Source organism: Lolium rigidum, chromosome 5 (assembly GCF_022539505.1).
Source record: "Lolium rigidum isolate FL_2022 chromosome 5, APGP_CSIRO_Lrig_0.1, whole genome shotgun sequence".
NCBI classification, from domain to species: domain Eukaryota; kingdom Viridiplantae; phylum Streptophyta; class Magnoliopsida; order Poales; family Poaceae; genus Lolium; species Lolium rigidum.
The window spans coordinates 211,377,303-211,390,435 of record NC_061512.1 but is presented as its reverse complement, the minus strand read 5'-3'; the positions used below and the strand labels follow the sequence as shown (position 1 = coordinate 211,390,435).

The 13,133-nt window shown below is 46.2% G+C and overlaps 1 protein-coding gene across 1 annotated transcript; it reads left to right on the top strand.

Moving 5' to 3' along the window:
- Nucleotides 1–9,501: 9,501 nt before the first annotated feature.
- Nucleotides 9,502–12,902, top strand: LOC124651941 (probable GTP diphosphokinase RSH3, chloroplastic). The gene is made up of 5 exons (XM_047190959.1): nucleotides 9,502–10,569; nucleotides 10,665–10,850; nucleotides 11,232–11,692; nucleotides 11,781–12,291; nucleotides 12,381–12,902. The coding sequence occupies exons 1-5, from the start codon at nucleotides 9,916–9,918 to the stop codon at nucleotides 12,681–12,683; spliced, it is 2,115 nt and encodes a 704-aa protein (XP_047046915.1). The 5' UTR covers nucleotides 9,502–9,915; the 3' UTR covers nucleotides 12,684–12,902.
- Nucleotides 12,903–13,133: the final 231 nt, after the last annotated feature.

Below are 13,133 nucleotides of genomic sequence, written 5' to 3'. Positions count from 1 at the left end.
TAGCCTAGTGGCAAGGTCGCATGCTTTCCCTACTCTGCGTCCTAGGTTCAATTTACAGACCAATCGGCATTTTTTTAGATAAAATATGTTTGGCACACGGCAAAGAAGCGAGTGCAACATTGGCGAGTCACACGGCAAAGAAGCCTTTACCGTCAATGGCATTGCCGTGCGACCTTTGCCGTGCAGAGTCACACGGCAAAGGCATTGCCGTGCATATAGAGCCCTTTGCCGTGCAAATAGTTGCACGACAAAGACATATTTTCCCGTAGTGCCTAGACCGTCCCCCGAAGGGATTTGGGTGCGCCGAACAAAAAAACGTTTCGTCCTCCAAAACAGCTTTTTGTCCGTCGCGCCCCGATACGATGTCCGGGAGCCCCGAGCCCGTCCCCGCCCCACAGGGACGCACCGGGGACACCGGACGCACCGAAAAGCGAAGCGGGGAGTGACGAGGTCAGCGGCACAATTGAATTTTAACCTAACTGCCGCATACCTCGCGACGGAAGTTATTGGCGCGCAGCGACGGTGCAGTTCCCGCAGAGGCGCAGCGAAGCGTCTCGTCGCCGCCTAGCTCTGCGTCCCAGCGTTAATGAGCGTCACCGCTCCCCCGCCTCCCTTCGGCCTATAAAAAGGGCCGCCTCTCATCGTCCCTCTCACACAGAAACCCTAGCGCCTCTCTCCCCAACCCTAGCCGCCACCATCTGAAGAGTCGACGCCATGGCTGGTAGAGGCGGAGGCCAAGCTCGCGACCGTGGTCGTGGCCACGGCCGCGGCAGAGCTGCACGCTCACCGTCGCCTGCGACGCCGTCGTCGTCCTCATCGTCGGACAGGCAGGACGAGGAAGGGCCCGTGCTGTTCGAGTTCATCGTCGTCTTCAAGGGTGACCCACACGGCATCCAGAGGTTGCCGGATGACTTCGCCGACTTCGTCGCCGACGACGAGCGCCCGGGTTCGCTGCATCTGCGGGAGGATGGCTGCCACTGCTGCCGGTGGATCGTCAACGTGATCTACGACGCGCGCGGCAAGATGTACCTCCACATCGGCTGGGAGAAGTTCGGGCGCTACCACCGCCTCGAACCCGGCTCCATGCTCGTGTTCTCCTACTTCGGCGACAGGGACGTGAACGTCAAGGTGTTCGACGAGACGCGTTGCCGCCGGAACTACCACGGCGACAGTGCTGAAGAGGACGACGACCGAAGAGTGTTGTTTCTTCGCAGCGAAAAAATGCACGAAGGTTTCGAAGAACCAACAGGGGCACCCTCACCAGCTGGATTTTCCAGTTTGGGTGACTGGGTGTGCCCTCGAGTGTTCTTTCTTGGCAGCGAGCACACGAAACCTTCGATGTCCGGCCTAGTTAGGTTTATTTTTTTGCAATCTTTTATATTTGTGTCAACCATGGTTCAAACTATGTATTAGTTTGTGGAAAACCGTGTTCTAAACTATATCTTCATGTAAACCACGTTCCCAATTATGTATTAGTTTGTGCAATATTTCTTCTCTTTATTGAAATAAAAATAGAAAAAACAAAAAAAAGTATTTTAATGTTTGGGCGCGGCGTTTGGGGGATGCGGCTGGGAAGCGACGTCCCCCAAACGCGGCACGAACAAAACACGTCCAAACGCTTAATCCGACGGTATTTGGGGGACGGTTTGGAGGACGCGACTAAGAACACCACGTTCTTCTTCCAGATCCAAGCTCCTCTCGTCGTCCTATATATTTTCTTCCTCTAGGACTAAGAAGCTTCTATTGCTGTTTCAGCGGGTGCTTTCATGATGCATCACTGTCGATCTATCAACACACACTAACCGTAGCCCACTCGGTATGACATATACGGAGAACTGATTAATTTATATTGTACGTTGAAGGCGACTCGTTAATTTACTATACGTGCATCGCCACTCTGTCAAGATGACACCGGTGATCCGGATCACCTCAAGCTTCTCCAATACAAAAAAGGGCCCGCAATGGCAGCCCCAAAGAGTGTCAACAGCGTGAACACCTAGATAATAGCATCCCACCGGAAGCCCCAAAAGCCCTCTAAACGGCCTTTGCAGGATGAGGCCAAAAAACATCTCCATCGTAGCTCTCAAAGTTCGCCGGCGTGAATAACGACCGGAAAAGAAAAGCCCGGCACCACGTATCGGCCCCATGGTTCGGGGGTCCAACAGGGGCGTCGGCAATGTGCAGCACACAGGGAAATTCGTGTGGGGAAAAAACGGCTGTGTCGGCGATGCTATCGGGTGTGATATGGGATCTCCCAGGGATGCTCTAATGTGTCTAGCACTCTCGTGCTTGATTCGATGCAAAGGGATAGGTATGGGACACCGGCAGCCACATCGGATTGGCTTCGCAGCACTAAGTAAACACTACACCACTTTCCCCATTCTCTTCAAAATTTCATCACTCTAGTTCCATCTCCCACCCTCCCCTACCGCTCTGTCTCCCGCCCAGCCTACGCCTCGAGCCATCAGCTAATGCCTAGATCGGAAAGCCACACAAGAAGTGTGTGCTAATGCAGTCGGAGGGGACGCCCGACCACGAATTGCGAAGGACGGAGGCTCCTCACTTCTGACTGCAATGGCCGACTTGTGGTAGGCAGCAGAGTCAAGAAGAAGAAGACAATCACGACATTGATGATGGATGTGTCTTTCGTCAAAAGCCAACTAGGCGGTGGAAGCAACAGAACCGAGCGGGAATACAAGGGAGCACCACCGCATGCCCTTCAAGAAGCACCTCACCATCGTCATCGGACTACTTCAACGAGGGATTTGTGGGGGCGACACACTCAAAATCAAGGTTTTCCTCTCCAGAGAGCGACACTGCATGCGGTGAGGAGAACATAACAAGATTTGAACATGGTCAACTTCCTTGCAACCTTTAAACTTTAGTTTAAATGCTCTTGGTGAAACTTTGAATTATTTGCGGTTTTCTTATGATGAAAATATATTTGGAGGCCAATGTTGGTGTGGAGTGTGGACGACCTGCCTCAAAGCTGTCATCCTTCGCCTTCAGCCCTGGTCGGAACTATTTTTTTAACGGGAAAATGCCTGAGGTACAACAAGTTTACAACGAACTCCTTTCATGCTTTTCAGAAAGGCGCTGTTTCTTCACCGGGGGCCTGATGCTAATTTAATCTTGTCCGACGCCACATCAACTAACTATTTATTAGTGTACCACACTAAAGCTCGCGTTGCTCGTACCTCTTTTATTTATTTCTCCATTTATTTCTCTTTTATTTGTTCGCCTTTCGCTTTGCCTGCGTTGAGAGTGATAAGCTAGATGGAGGATTCTGTCACATGTACGAAGCTCCAATGATTGTGCAAGTGGCGTCCTCCAACCAAACAAAAAGATCCCGGTGAGTGCATCAGTACTAGACTACGCATTAGAAAACGACCAATCACTCCACACTTGGGTTAGTGGAGTGAGGAACCTCCCAGAGACGAATCGTTCGCCATATTATCATATCTGCCTACACTGTTTTTGTACTACTGATCACCAATCTGGACTCTGGAGTACATATCGGAAGCAACAAAGCGGCATCACATCAGGTTTTGGTGGAGCTGAATGTTTTGGATAGCGCGCAAACTTTAACGAGGACACAGACATATCTACGCATCTTGATTTGCCCACGGACTTTAGGCATAAAGCAGCTACTGTTATTACGGCAACACCACCTTGGATGATGGATGTCTCATGTTTGCAAATGGTACCTCCTTGTATCGCCGTTCATAAGTTGGGGAGGGATGTGCGGAGTGGCATCGCATCAGCTGTCTGTAGTGGAGGCGAATGTTTGGATAGCCAAACTTTAACGGAGACAAATCTGCGCATCTTGATTTGCTCCAGGGACTTTAGGCACAAAGTAGCTATTGCAGCTACGTAGCACTCTTGATAGCATCGGCAAAATGCGTGGCAGCCCAACTATGCAATTGGATGTAAATTTTCTACCACAAAATTGCGGCGCAAAGCAAACCGCATTTGACATTTCTTTCCCACCGCAGCAACGGGCTTAGAAAAAAATGTTACACTATTTGCTAACTCTAGTTGTCTGCAGATGTCAAAAACCACAAACTACCTGAAGTTGAATATTGGTTAGCTTATAAAAAATTATGATCATATTTGCAATACTATCATCACTCATCAGCTAGGAAGAGGAGTGTGGAGGGCATCGCATCACACTACCCCACACAGTATATATTTAGAGACACTTTTGCTAGGAGGACTTCGTAAAGTGCGGCTAAAGTTTCAGTTTGGGGAATTTTGATGAAAATGCCCCAAAATCCCAAATGCGGGGTACTTTTGCTAACGTCATTTTTTTTTTTTTACTTTGGATGCTTTCAAAAGTGCTTAAAAATATGAATAGTTTTCTGGGCACTTCTAAAAGTGCATTGCGCCCCAAAAGATGACTACAATTTGGAACACTTAGAATTTTCCCTGTTGATAAACTGTCATAAATGGACATAATATACAACAAATATAAACATGAGTGCTAAATATATAACATACTACACTAAATTTCTCACACCTTGCCCAGAATTAAGCACATAACAAACATAGTTTTTCACATAGCATACCATATAAATCCAACTAAACATGGTTTTTTCGCATTACAGACCATATAAATCCAACTGATTATAGCTCTTTGGTTGATAACAGAGTCATATATAATAGATAGCAGATTCATACATAATGCATAGCATAGTCATAAATAATGGATGACATGATGACAACATTTCATGCCTCAAGCTTATGGATTACCAGCCTTAGCCAGGTGTTATCATCTCTGTATGGAGATCCTCTCTCATCCATAAAACTGAAGTAGCAAATATCATCCTTCTTCAACATGAATTCTTCTACAGTTGATGTCCAACCACTTGTAAGCATAGCTTTTCCATACATTCCAATCCTCATTCTTGCATACTTTGTAACTTCGCTTGATGTGCAATTCACAGCTACGTTAATTGGTTCCACGAGGAACCCCAAAAGGTAAGAGTTGGTGAAGTTTTTAGAAAATTCCTGAAAAAAAAGAGATATTATGTTGTATGACCTATATACAAAACCTCAATTCATGTTAGATTCAGCAAGCAACAAAAAACGTGAAGGAAACTAATGATTATCTTACCATCTTGCACTTTCCTGGTATAACCGAGGATTTTGTCATTGTGTATACATATCTCTTAATTGGTTGCTTTGGATAGTGCTCAACACTGAATCTCAGTTTCACTACTTGGTTAAAATTCATCTTAACCAAGTTCCCAAATATGCATTCTCTATCAAAAGATTTATCTCCCTCCATACCAGGTCCTACACACAACAAATATTTCTTAAAATGTTCCTAAGGTACTACAAGTTGTAAGTGAACTATATAGGTTTACAACACACCTCTAATGGTGATCTTTTGCATCTCAGCTTCCAAGAGGGCCTCATAATCAAAACTCTTGTAGTAATCGTCCTCAATGATGTCATCATCGGTGACATGAAAATCATCATCACTACTGTTATTTTCATCATCACTACTGTTGATGAAAATATGGACCTTGTTGCTTGCCATAGCGACCCTGCAAAATCAGAACAATATTGGTGAGTTGTGAGAAACTATGTCTAGCATATGCTCCTGAAAATCTTAATCTGGTTCATAATTTTTTCTTTAATAAGTAGCCTTGATCAAGATAGGTGGCATGCACCTAAACTATAGAGATAAATTTCTTTTCAATATGTATGCACCTTGTTCTAAAGAGGTGGTATGCAATTTGTTAATTACAATTAACCCACAAGAAAGTGGATCACATTTCGCGGCTTGATTCTTGGGAATCACAACATTGGCAGTACTCAAACAACATCATGTCTTCGAACTTTATGAATGAACAATTAATCTATTAAAACCTACCATATCATGAACAATATACACATCCAATCACTAGATCTAACTATCATATTCATATTAAAATATGTATGAAAATAGATATATAATTTGAGTTCAACTCTACACGATTGGTATATAAATCAGCAATTTAGGTGGTCACCTAATAAAAAGGACCACTACAACCAGCATAGATGATCACGGTGCTATTCCCTGGATCTGTGAAAGTATGAAAAACCATCTACCAATGCACAAATATATATTTGCAGTTGATATACATAGGATTAGATACAACTTGAGAAACCCAAAATCTACCAACGCAGACATATATGATTTCCCCTCCAATATTGGGGAGGGTTCACCCTGAGAGTGGGAGAGAGGATGGAGGGAGGGAGGGAGGGAGAGAGAGAGATTGGGGAGGGTTGTCTTACCGAAGAGATTGATGCCGGCGTCGGAACGAGGTGGATGTGCCTTCCCTGCGGCGACGGTGGCGGCGGCGGCTGCGAGGAGGAGGGAAACCCTAAGTGGCCTGGAAATCACTTTTATTGATTTTAGAAATTGTGAAACCCCAATTATAATGATGTCCGAAGAATTATTTTGCAAAAAAACCCTACATACTTCTAAGTTAGCAAAGTCGGTCCCTCCACCTTTGCCACTTTTAACGAATACACCATACCTCCTCTCCACATAACCCTCTTATATTTGCCTGCCAAACAACTGTCGTCATACATTTTTCAGTGGAGCCTTTGGATGGCTCAAATAAACTTTATGGGAGATAAATTTGCACATTTAGTTAGGCGTCAGGAGCTTCAGCCAGAAATAAGCTGCGCCAGCCCAACTTTCCAATTATGTATGCCTTACAATTTTTTTCTTATTTTTCTCATCAAGAAATTGTGGCAAAAGGAAAGAATATTTGACATTTCTTTCCTACTGGAGACAAGAAGGACCCAACAAAATTTCATACGATTTTCTAATTAATAGTTGTTGGAAAACTTCATACATCCCAAAATACCTCAAGTTGCACACTGGTAACCTAGTTATATATGGAATAAGGTTGGGTGGAAATTGTTGGATGCTGATCGAGATTTAAGAAGCTAATTATAATTTGAAAAAACCAACCAACTCACGAACAGACAAACCCAAAATTACATACCCAGTATGATCGATCTAATTATTTATAACTTATAGATTGCTTTATGGATGCACTTTGATGTTACACCATTTTTTTATTCCATTTTAAAGATGAATTAAGAATCGCACCAAATATTGTTTGGTTAGAGAGATTATATCAACATATACTAGATACCACGACAATGATTGGCGTATTGAATAACAATGCATGTTCATTTTCTAGTATATATGCCATGTCTATGGAGTACTGTTAAAATCAGAACCAACTTATTGAACTCGTTAATGACTAGATTTGACACCAGATTTTGTCTATGTGTAGAATAACGGAACAAAATCCTCTAACCTAATGAAGATAAGTTGGAGAATCTAAATTACTCTAACCTGCCTTCTACAAAGCCATAATATTAAAGTCAATACGGTTCAAATTAACCCACATAGCACAAATTTGCGCTATCTTTTATAGTGCGTAGTTACTTACAATCAAAATTACGATGGAAAATTTAAATTATTTGTAGCTACAAAAATTATTAACAATATTAGCTACCGTACATAACCTACTATGGTCGTAATTTTCCTTCTTGATTTTACACTATCCTAACACTATATAGCCATTTTTCTTTCCTTATGTACGTTACAAGATCTGGCTCCTATAAAAACATGCTTATTGAATACTTTTGATAGTCAATATGTGGATTTCATTACAATGAATTGTCAAATAGATAACTTTTTCGGGGTATTGTTGACACAGTAACCATTAGGGGGTGCTCGGAGCACATAAAAAATAGGTAGTTAGGCCAGAGTATGCTTAGGACGGTGATACACATGAGTTACCTAGGATTAAGATCCACGATTGTATCAGATCTTTGATACTTTTACAATTCACTATAATGGTAACAGGTGCATGTTAAAATTAGATTATTGCTTCTTCCCTTAGACTACTCGAGGGGCGTATTATATAGTATGTTGGCCCTAGGGTTTACATGGAAGGTCCTAGCCGACTAGTATACATGCACATAGGTCGAGTCATATAATCCAAGTCTTCCTCCTTGGGCCTTAGCCGGATGTTGTCTTGGACCTTAGTCGGACGATGTCTTGGACCTTAGTCTGACTCCGTCTTAGGCTTCAACTTGTTTGGGTCTCCATCTCGGTCTTTGTAGATGGGCCACCCCGTAGGTCCCTAAGACCAAGTCTCCTGTGGGCCACCCATGTCTACCAGTATATGGCCACATTTCTATACCCATTCTTTATATCCACAAGAATACCCACCAACGGCCAAATTTTCCTTGTTGGCTTCCAGTATGCCAATGATCATTATAAGAAAATATAATAGCCACAATCTCGCTAATTTGAACCACATGTTTCTTGAACTATGGTTCGATGGTGCCACACATGTCCACAAAAACTTTTCATGTATGTAGGTAACATAGTTTGGAGGTCAAGATTTTGTTCCAAAAATAACATTATTCGGACACAATTAATTATCCCAACAAGCAGTCATTAACTTAGCTTAATATATGAGAGCGTACACCCCACCCTAGACCATCAAGAAAATGCACAAGCGCATGCAAGACATTTGAAGGATGCTTAACTGAAAGCAATATGTATGAACCACCGTACAAAATGATCAAGGCGGCACTCAAAAAGAAGGTGTTGGTAGTCTCATCCTATCCCAAGAAACAAGATTTACTTCTACACCAGATTGTCTTGAGTATATTATGTTCGGTAAGAATCGACCATATATCCAGAAACCTAAGGCAAAAAGTTATTCTCCTCATGTGCCTTGAGCCCCCATAGGTAATTATGCGTAAGGGCGCAACGAGCTCACAAGAACTAAAATGGTTAAAGATTTTCTATGCTATTGTAGGATGCTCCATGTCCTTCGACACCAATAGAGGCACAGAGAATACATACGAGCTAGATATGCATATTCAGATTTTTAAACCAAAATATGTGTCTTGTATTAACATGAGTTATTTTCTAGTACATCAATAGTCACATTCCTAGACTCTCAACACCAAGTTCCAACCCTAGCGCCCCTCTCTCTTAGAATGGCCATTACCATTTTAGGCTGTTACTTGCGTAAATCACTCTTATCATGTGCCACTATCGCTTCTCCCCTCCCTCACATCTCTTGGAATGACCATTACTATCCGAGAGCCCTTGCCGGCCCGACATGCCATGTCGGGGCCCTTTGATCCACCTAGCAACATCGTCGCCTCTTACTCACCAGACCTGAAAAAACAAAATCTTACCCAAAAATAATCACTTGTGATCAATTTTGAAAAAAAAAACTTACTACTAGCACAACCATATATATTCCAATGAACTAAAAGAAAAACCATATATTCCGTTAACAAACGAATCGGTGAGGTAATAATGTTGGATAGTTGGAATTGCTGCACACGTAGACGATGCAAGATTCCTCCTGTCCGGGGGCACTTTGGACATTGGCACGCCTGCCGCTTTCCTATAATTGGCAAGGAGGGCCCTGGATTCTTTCACTTCACGCACTAAAATACACACACAGCACAAGCAAAGCAACCCAGAATAAACACGCGACGCAATACAAGCGGTTTCCCCCCAATCCGTGCTTCCTGCTTCTTCGTCGAAAAGGATAGGCCCTCCGCCCCAAAATTCCCCGAATTAGATCGCGCCCGGATCAGAAGTTCGTTGTTCCAATCCGTGCTCTGCTGCAGCAGCCTCGATTTCTCTCCGATTTGGAGTAGCTGTTCTTTGAGTTTCGTTCGATTTGTTTGTTGGAATTTGGAGCCCCGAATGCGTCGACTTCATCTCGCGGAGATCAATTCTTGACACCAAATTTGTTCGTCTTCTTCGGCGCCGTCGGTCCCCAATTTTGTGGGTAGCTAGCCGGAGGTCTTGAGTTCCCCGGCGTTTAGAGCTCGTCGGAGGCGTCCCGGATTCTGGCCACCATGTCGCTGTCGGCGATTTCCCTGTACACCAGCCCGCCGGGCTCCGTGTACTCCTCGGATTTCGACCCGAGCAGCACCCGCGGCTCGCCGCCGTGCAGCACCGCGCCGCCGTCCACCACCTCCCACCGGCCCACCACCGTCGCCGGCGGCCTCTCCTGCCTCTTCTCCTCCCCGGCCGCGGCCGCCTCGCCGCCCCGCGCCCCGGCGCACGACGACCTGTGGCACGACGGATCCGACGACCTCAGCTTCGGCGGCGGCGGCTACTCCCACTCGCCCTCGCCGCTCAAGCGGCGCGACCTCCACCACCACCACCACAGCCCCGTGTCGGTGTTCCAGGGCCCGTCCTCCTCGCCGGCGTCCCGCGGCGCGTCGGCCTCCTGGCTCACCGGCCGCGAGCGCGACCGCCTCTTCTCCGGCTTCGTGCGCAACGCGCTCGGCTCCTGCATCGACTACGTCCCGGCCACCAGCCCGCGGCCCGAGGTCGGCGGCGGCGAGCTCGCGTTCGAGCTCGACGAGAACCTCGCCGAGGCCAGCCCCGCCTGCGAGCCCTACGCCCGGGAGCTCCTCGCCGGTGCCCAGGCTCGCCACCGCATCTTCCACGAGGAGCTCGTCGTCAAGGCCTTCTTCGAGGCCGAGAAGGCGCACCATGGACAGGTGAATCCCCAAATTCAGAGATCATTACTTTTCGTTACATTCAATAATTTCTGGATTAGTCACTGATTCTTGTTTTGTTTTGTTTCTGTGATTAGACACGTGCGAGCGGTGATCCGTTCCTGCAACATTGCGTGGAGACGGCCGTGCTGCTGGCCAAGATCGGGGCCAGCGCCACGGTTGTCTCTGCTGGTCTCCTACACGACACCATTGATGATTCGTTCGTAGACTACGATCACATCTTCCACATGTTCGGGGCTGGAGTGGCTGATCTCGTGGAAGGGGTACGTGTTTCTCTTTCTTTAACCATTGTTCTAGAAGAAATCGGATAATGGGTTCGGTAGTTAGAACATCAGATTTTATTATATCATAATCAAGCTGTTGGCTGGATCAACTGCAATTATTGTGATGTCAATTATGATACTACCATTATATTAAGTCAAATGATCATGTGCCTTATTATCTTATGATGAGTGGCAAATAAAAATTGTTGGATGACCACAATGTATGAGTTTTATGATAACAACACTTGTACTTTGTTTGCTCTGTTTCTTGATGTCATCTTTTCGCTTTGATCATACTCCAAGATATTGTGTAATGGACTTTTTCTAGCTCCACAGTCATCTTCTGTTTGCAAGCTGACAGTTTCTGTCTAATCTGTCCAGGTCTCGAAGCTGAGCCACTTGAGCAAGCTTGCTCGTGACAACAACACGGCAAGCAGAACTGCCGAAGCCGATCGCTTGCATACAATGCTCCTAGCAATGGCTGATGCACGGGCTGTTCTAATAAAGTTAGCAGATCGTGTGCATAACATGAACACTTTAGAAGCCCTGCCTTTGGTCAAACAACAAAGGTTTGCTAAGGAGACCATGGAGATCTTTGTGCCTTTGGCCAATCGGTTGGGGATTGCTAGCTGGAAAGACCAGCTGGAAAATCTTTGCTTCAAGCACTTGAACCCGGAAGAGCACAAGGAGCTGTCGTCAAAACTTACGGAAACCTTTGACGAAGCGCTAATCACATCTGCTGTGGATACATTGGATGAAGGTCTGAAGAATGCGGGCGTCTCATATCAGAGTCTTTCTGGAAGGAACAAAAACCTTTACAGCGTTTATTCCAAGATGCTCAAGTATGTTGAGAACTTCCTGTTTTTTGCATTATAAATGATTGAACCATTTCTTTTATATGCTTGCTAATTGGTTTTGGCACATTTTCAGGAAGAATTTAACAATGGATGAAGTCCATGATATCCATGGCCTGCGCCTTGTGGTCGAGAAGGAGGAAGATTGCTACCGAGCACTGGATGTTGTCCATAAACTCTGGCCCCAAGTAGATGGAAGATTCAAGGACTACATATCACGTCCGAAACTAAATGGGTATCGTTCGTTGCACACCGTGGTCATGAGCGACGGCGATCACCCGTTCGAGGTCCAGATCCGGACAAAGGAGATGCACCTACAGGCCGAGTACGGGTTCGCCGCGCACTGGAGGTATAAGGAAGGTTCCTGCCGGCACTCCTTCGTGCTTCAGATGGTGGAATGGGCGAGATGGGTGCTCACTTGGCAGTGCGAAGCATTGAACAAGGAGCAATCCTCGTCTCAAGTGAAGAGCGACACCATCAGGCCGCCTTGCCCGTTCCCCTTGCATTCGGAAGAGTGCCCGTACTCGTACACCCGCCAATGCAACCACGACGGACCGTTGTTCGTCATCCTCCTGGAGCATGATAAGGTGAGCTTAATTAGTGTTTTGTTTGATTCCATCGCTTGTGTCATGATGTTCGAACGCGGTTACCTGACATTCTTCATGCTGTTTATCAGATGTCTGTCCAGGAATTCCCAGCCGGCTCAACCGTGATGGACCTCATGGACCGATTTGGCGCCAACTGTCAAAGGTGGAGCCCCTACAGGGTGCCCATGAAAGAAGACCTGCGACCGAAGGTGAACCATGAGCCCATAAGCGACCTGGGAAGGCCGCTGAGCATGGGGGACGTTGTGGAGCTGACCCCGGCGCTGCCCAACAAATCACTCACCAAGTACCGGGAGGAGATCCAGCGCATGTACGACTGCGGTGGCTTCGCCCTCGCTGCCACCCGCAGCGGCAGCGGCGGCTCGAGACGATGACTGACGGCACTCGCTGGTGTTTAACAACCTGTCTGTACCATTATTGTACAATGTTGCCCAACCCATTCAATTCGTTGTAAATACGTAGTAGTCTCTGATTCATGGCGGCCATGAGGGCTGTAGGAATACCCCCCCGGATGCAGTGGGGGTCCAGCCTGGCTGCGACGTGTACTGGTACTCCAGCTGAATGATGTATAGACATTCAAGTCCGATTCGGCTTCTCCCAGGATCTGTGGAGAGGAATGGAAACTGTGACAGGGTCGACTAGACCCTGTCGTTTGTAACACTAGATCTTGTGATGGAATGGCATGCCAGGTCTGTGGTTCCAGAACCTGTGGCCTGATTCTGAGAAGAGCAGTGACATCAGATTGTTTGGCCGGTGGCTCCCTGTGGTGGACGAGAATCCTGTTGCGGTGAGGTGTATGTTTCCGTGGAATCGTCCCGGTGCTG

Coding starts and splice junctions, on each gene's coding strand:
- LOC124651941 (XM_047190959.1), top strand. CDS start 9,916: ATGTCGCTGTCGGCGATTTCCCTGTACACCAGCCCGCCGGGCTCCGTG. Junction 10,570..10,664: donor AGAAGGCGCACCATGGACAG/GTGAATCCCCAA, acceptor TTCTGTGATTAG/ACACGTGCGAGCGGTGATCC. Junction 11,693..11,780: donor GTTTATTCCAAGATGCTCAA/GTATGTTGAGAA, acceptor GCACATTTTCAG/GAAGAATTTAACAATGGATG.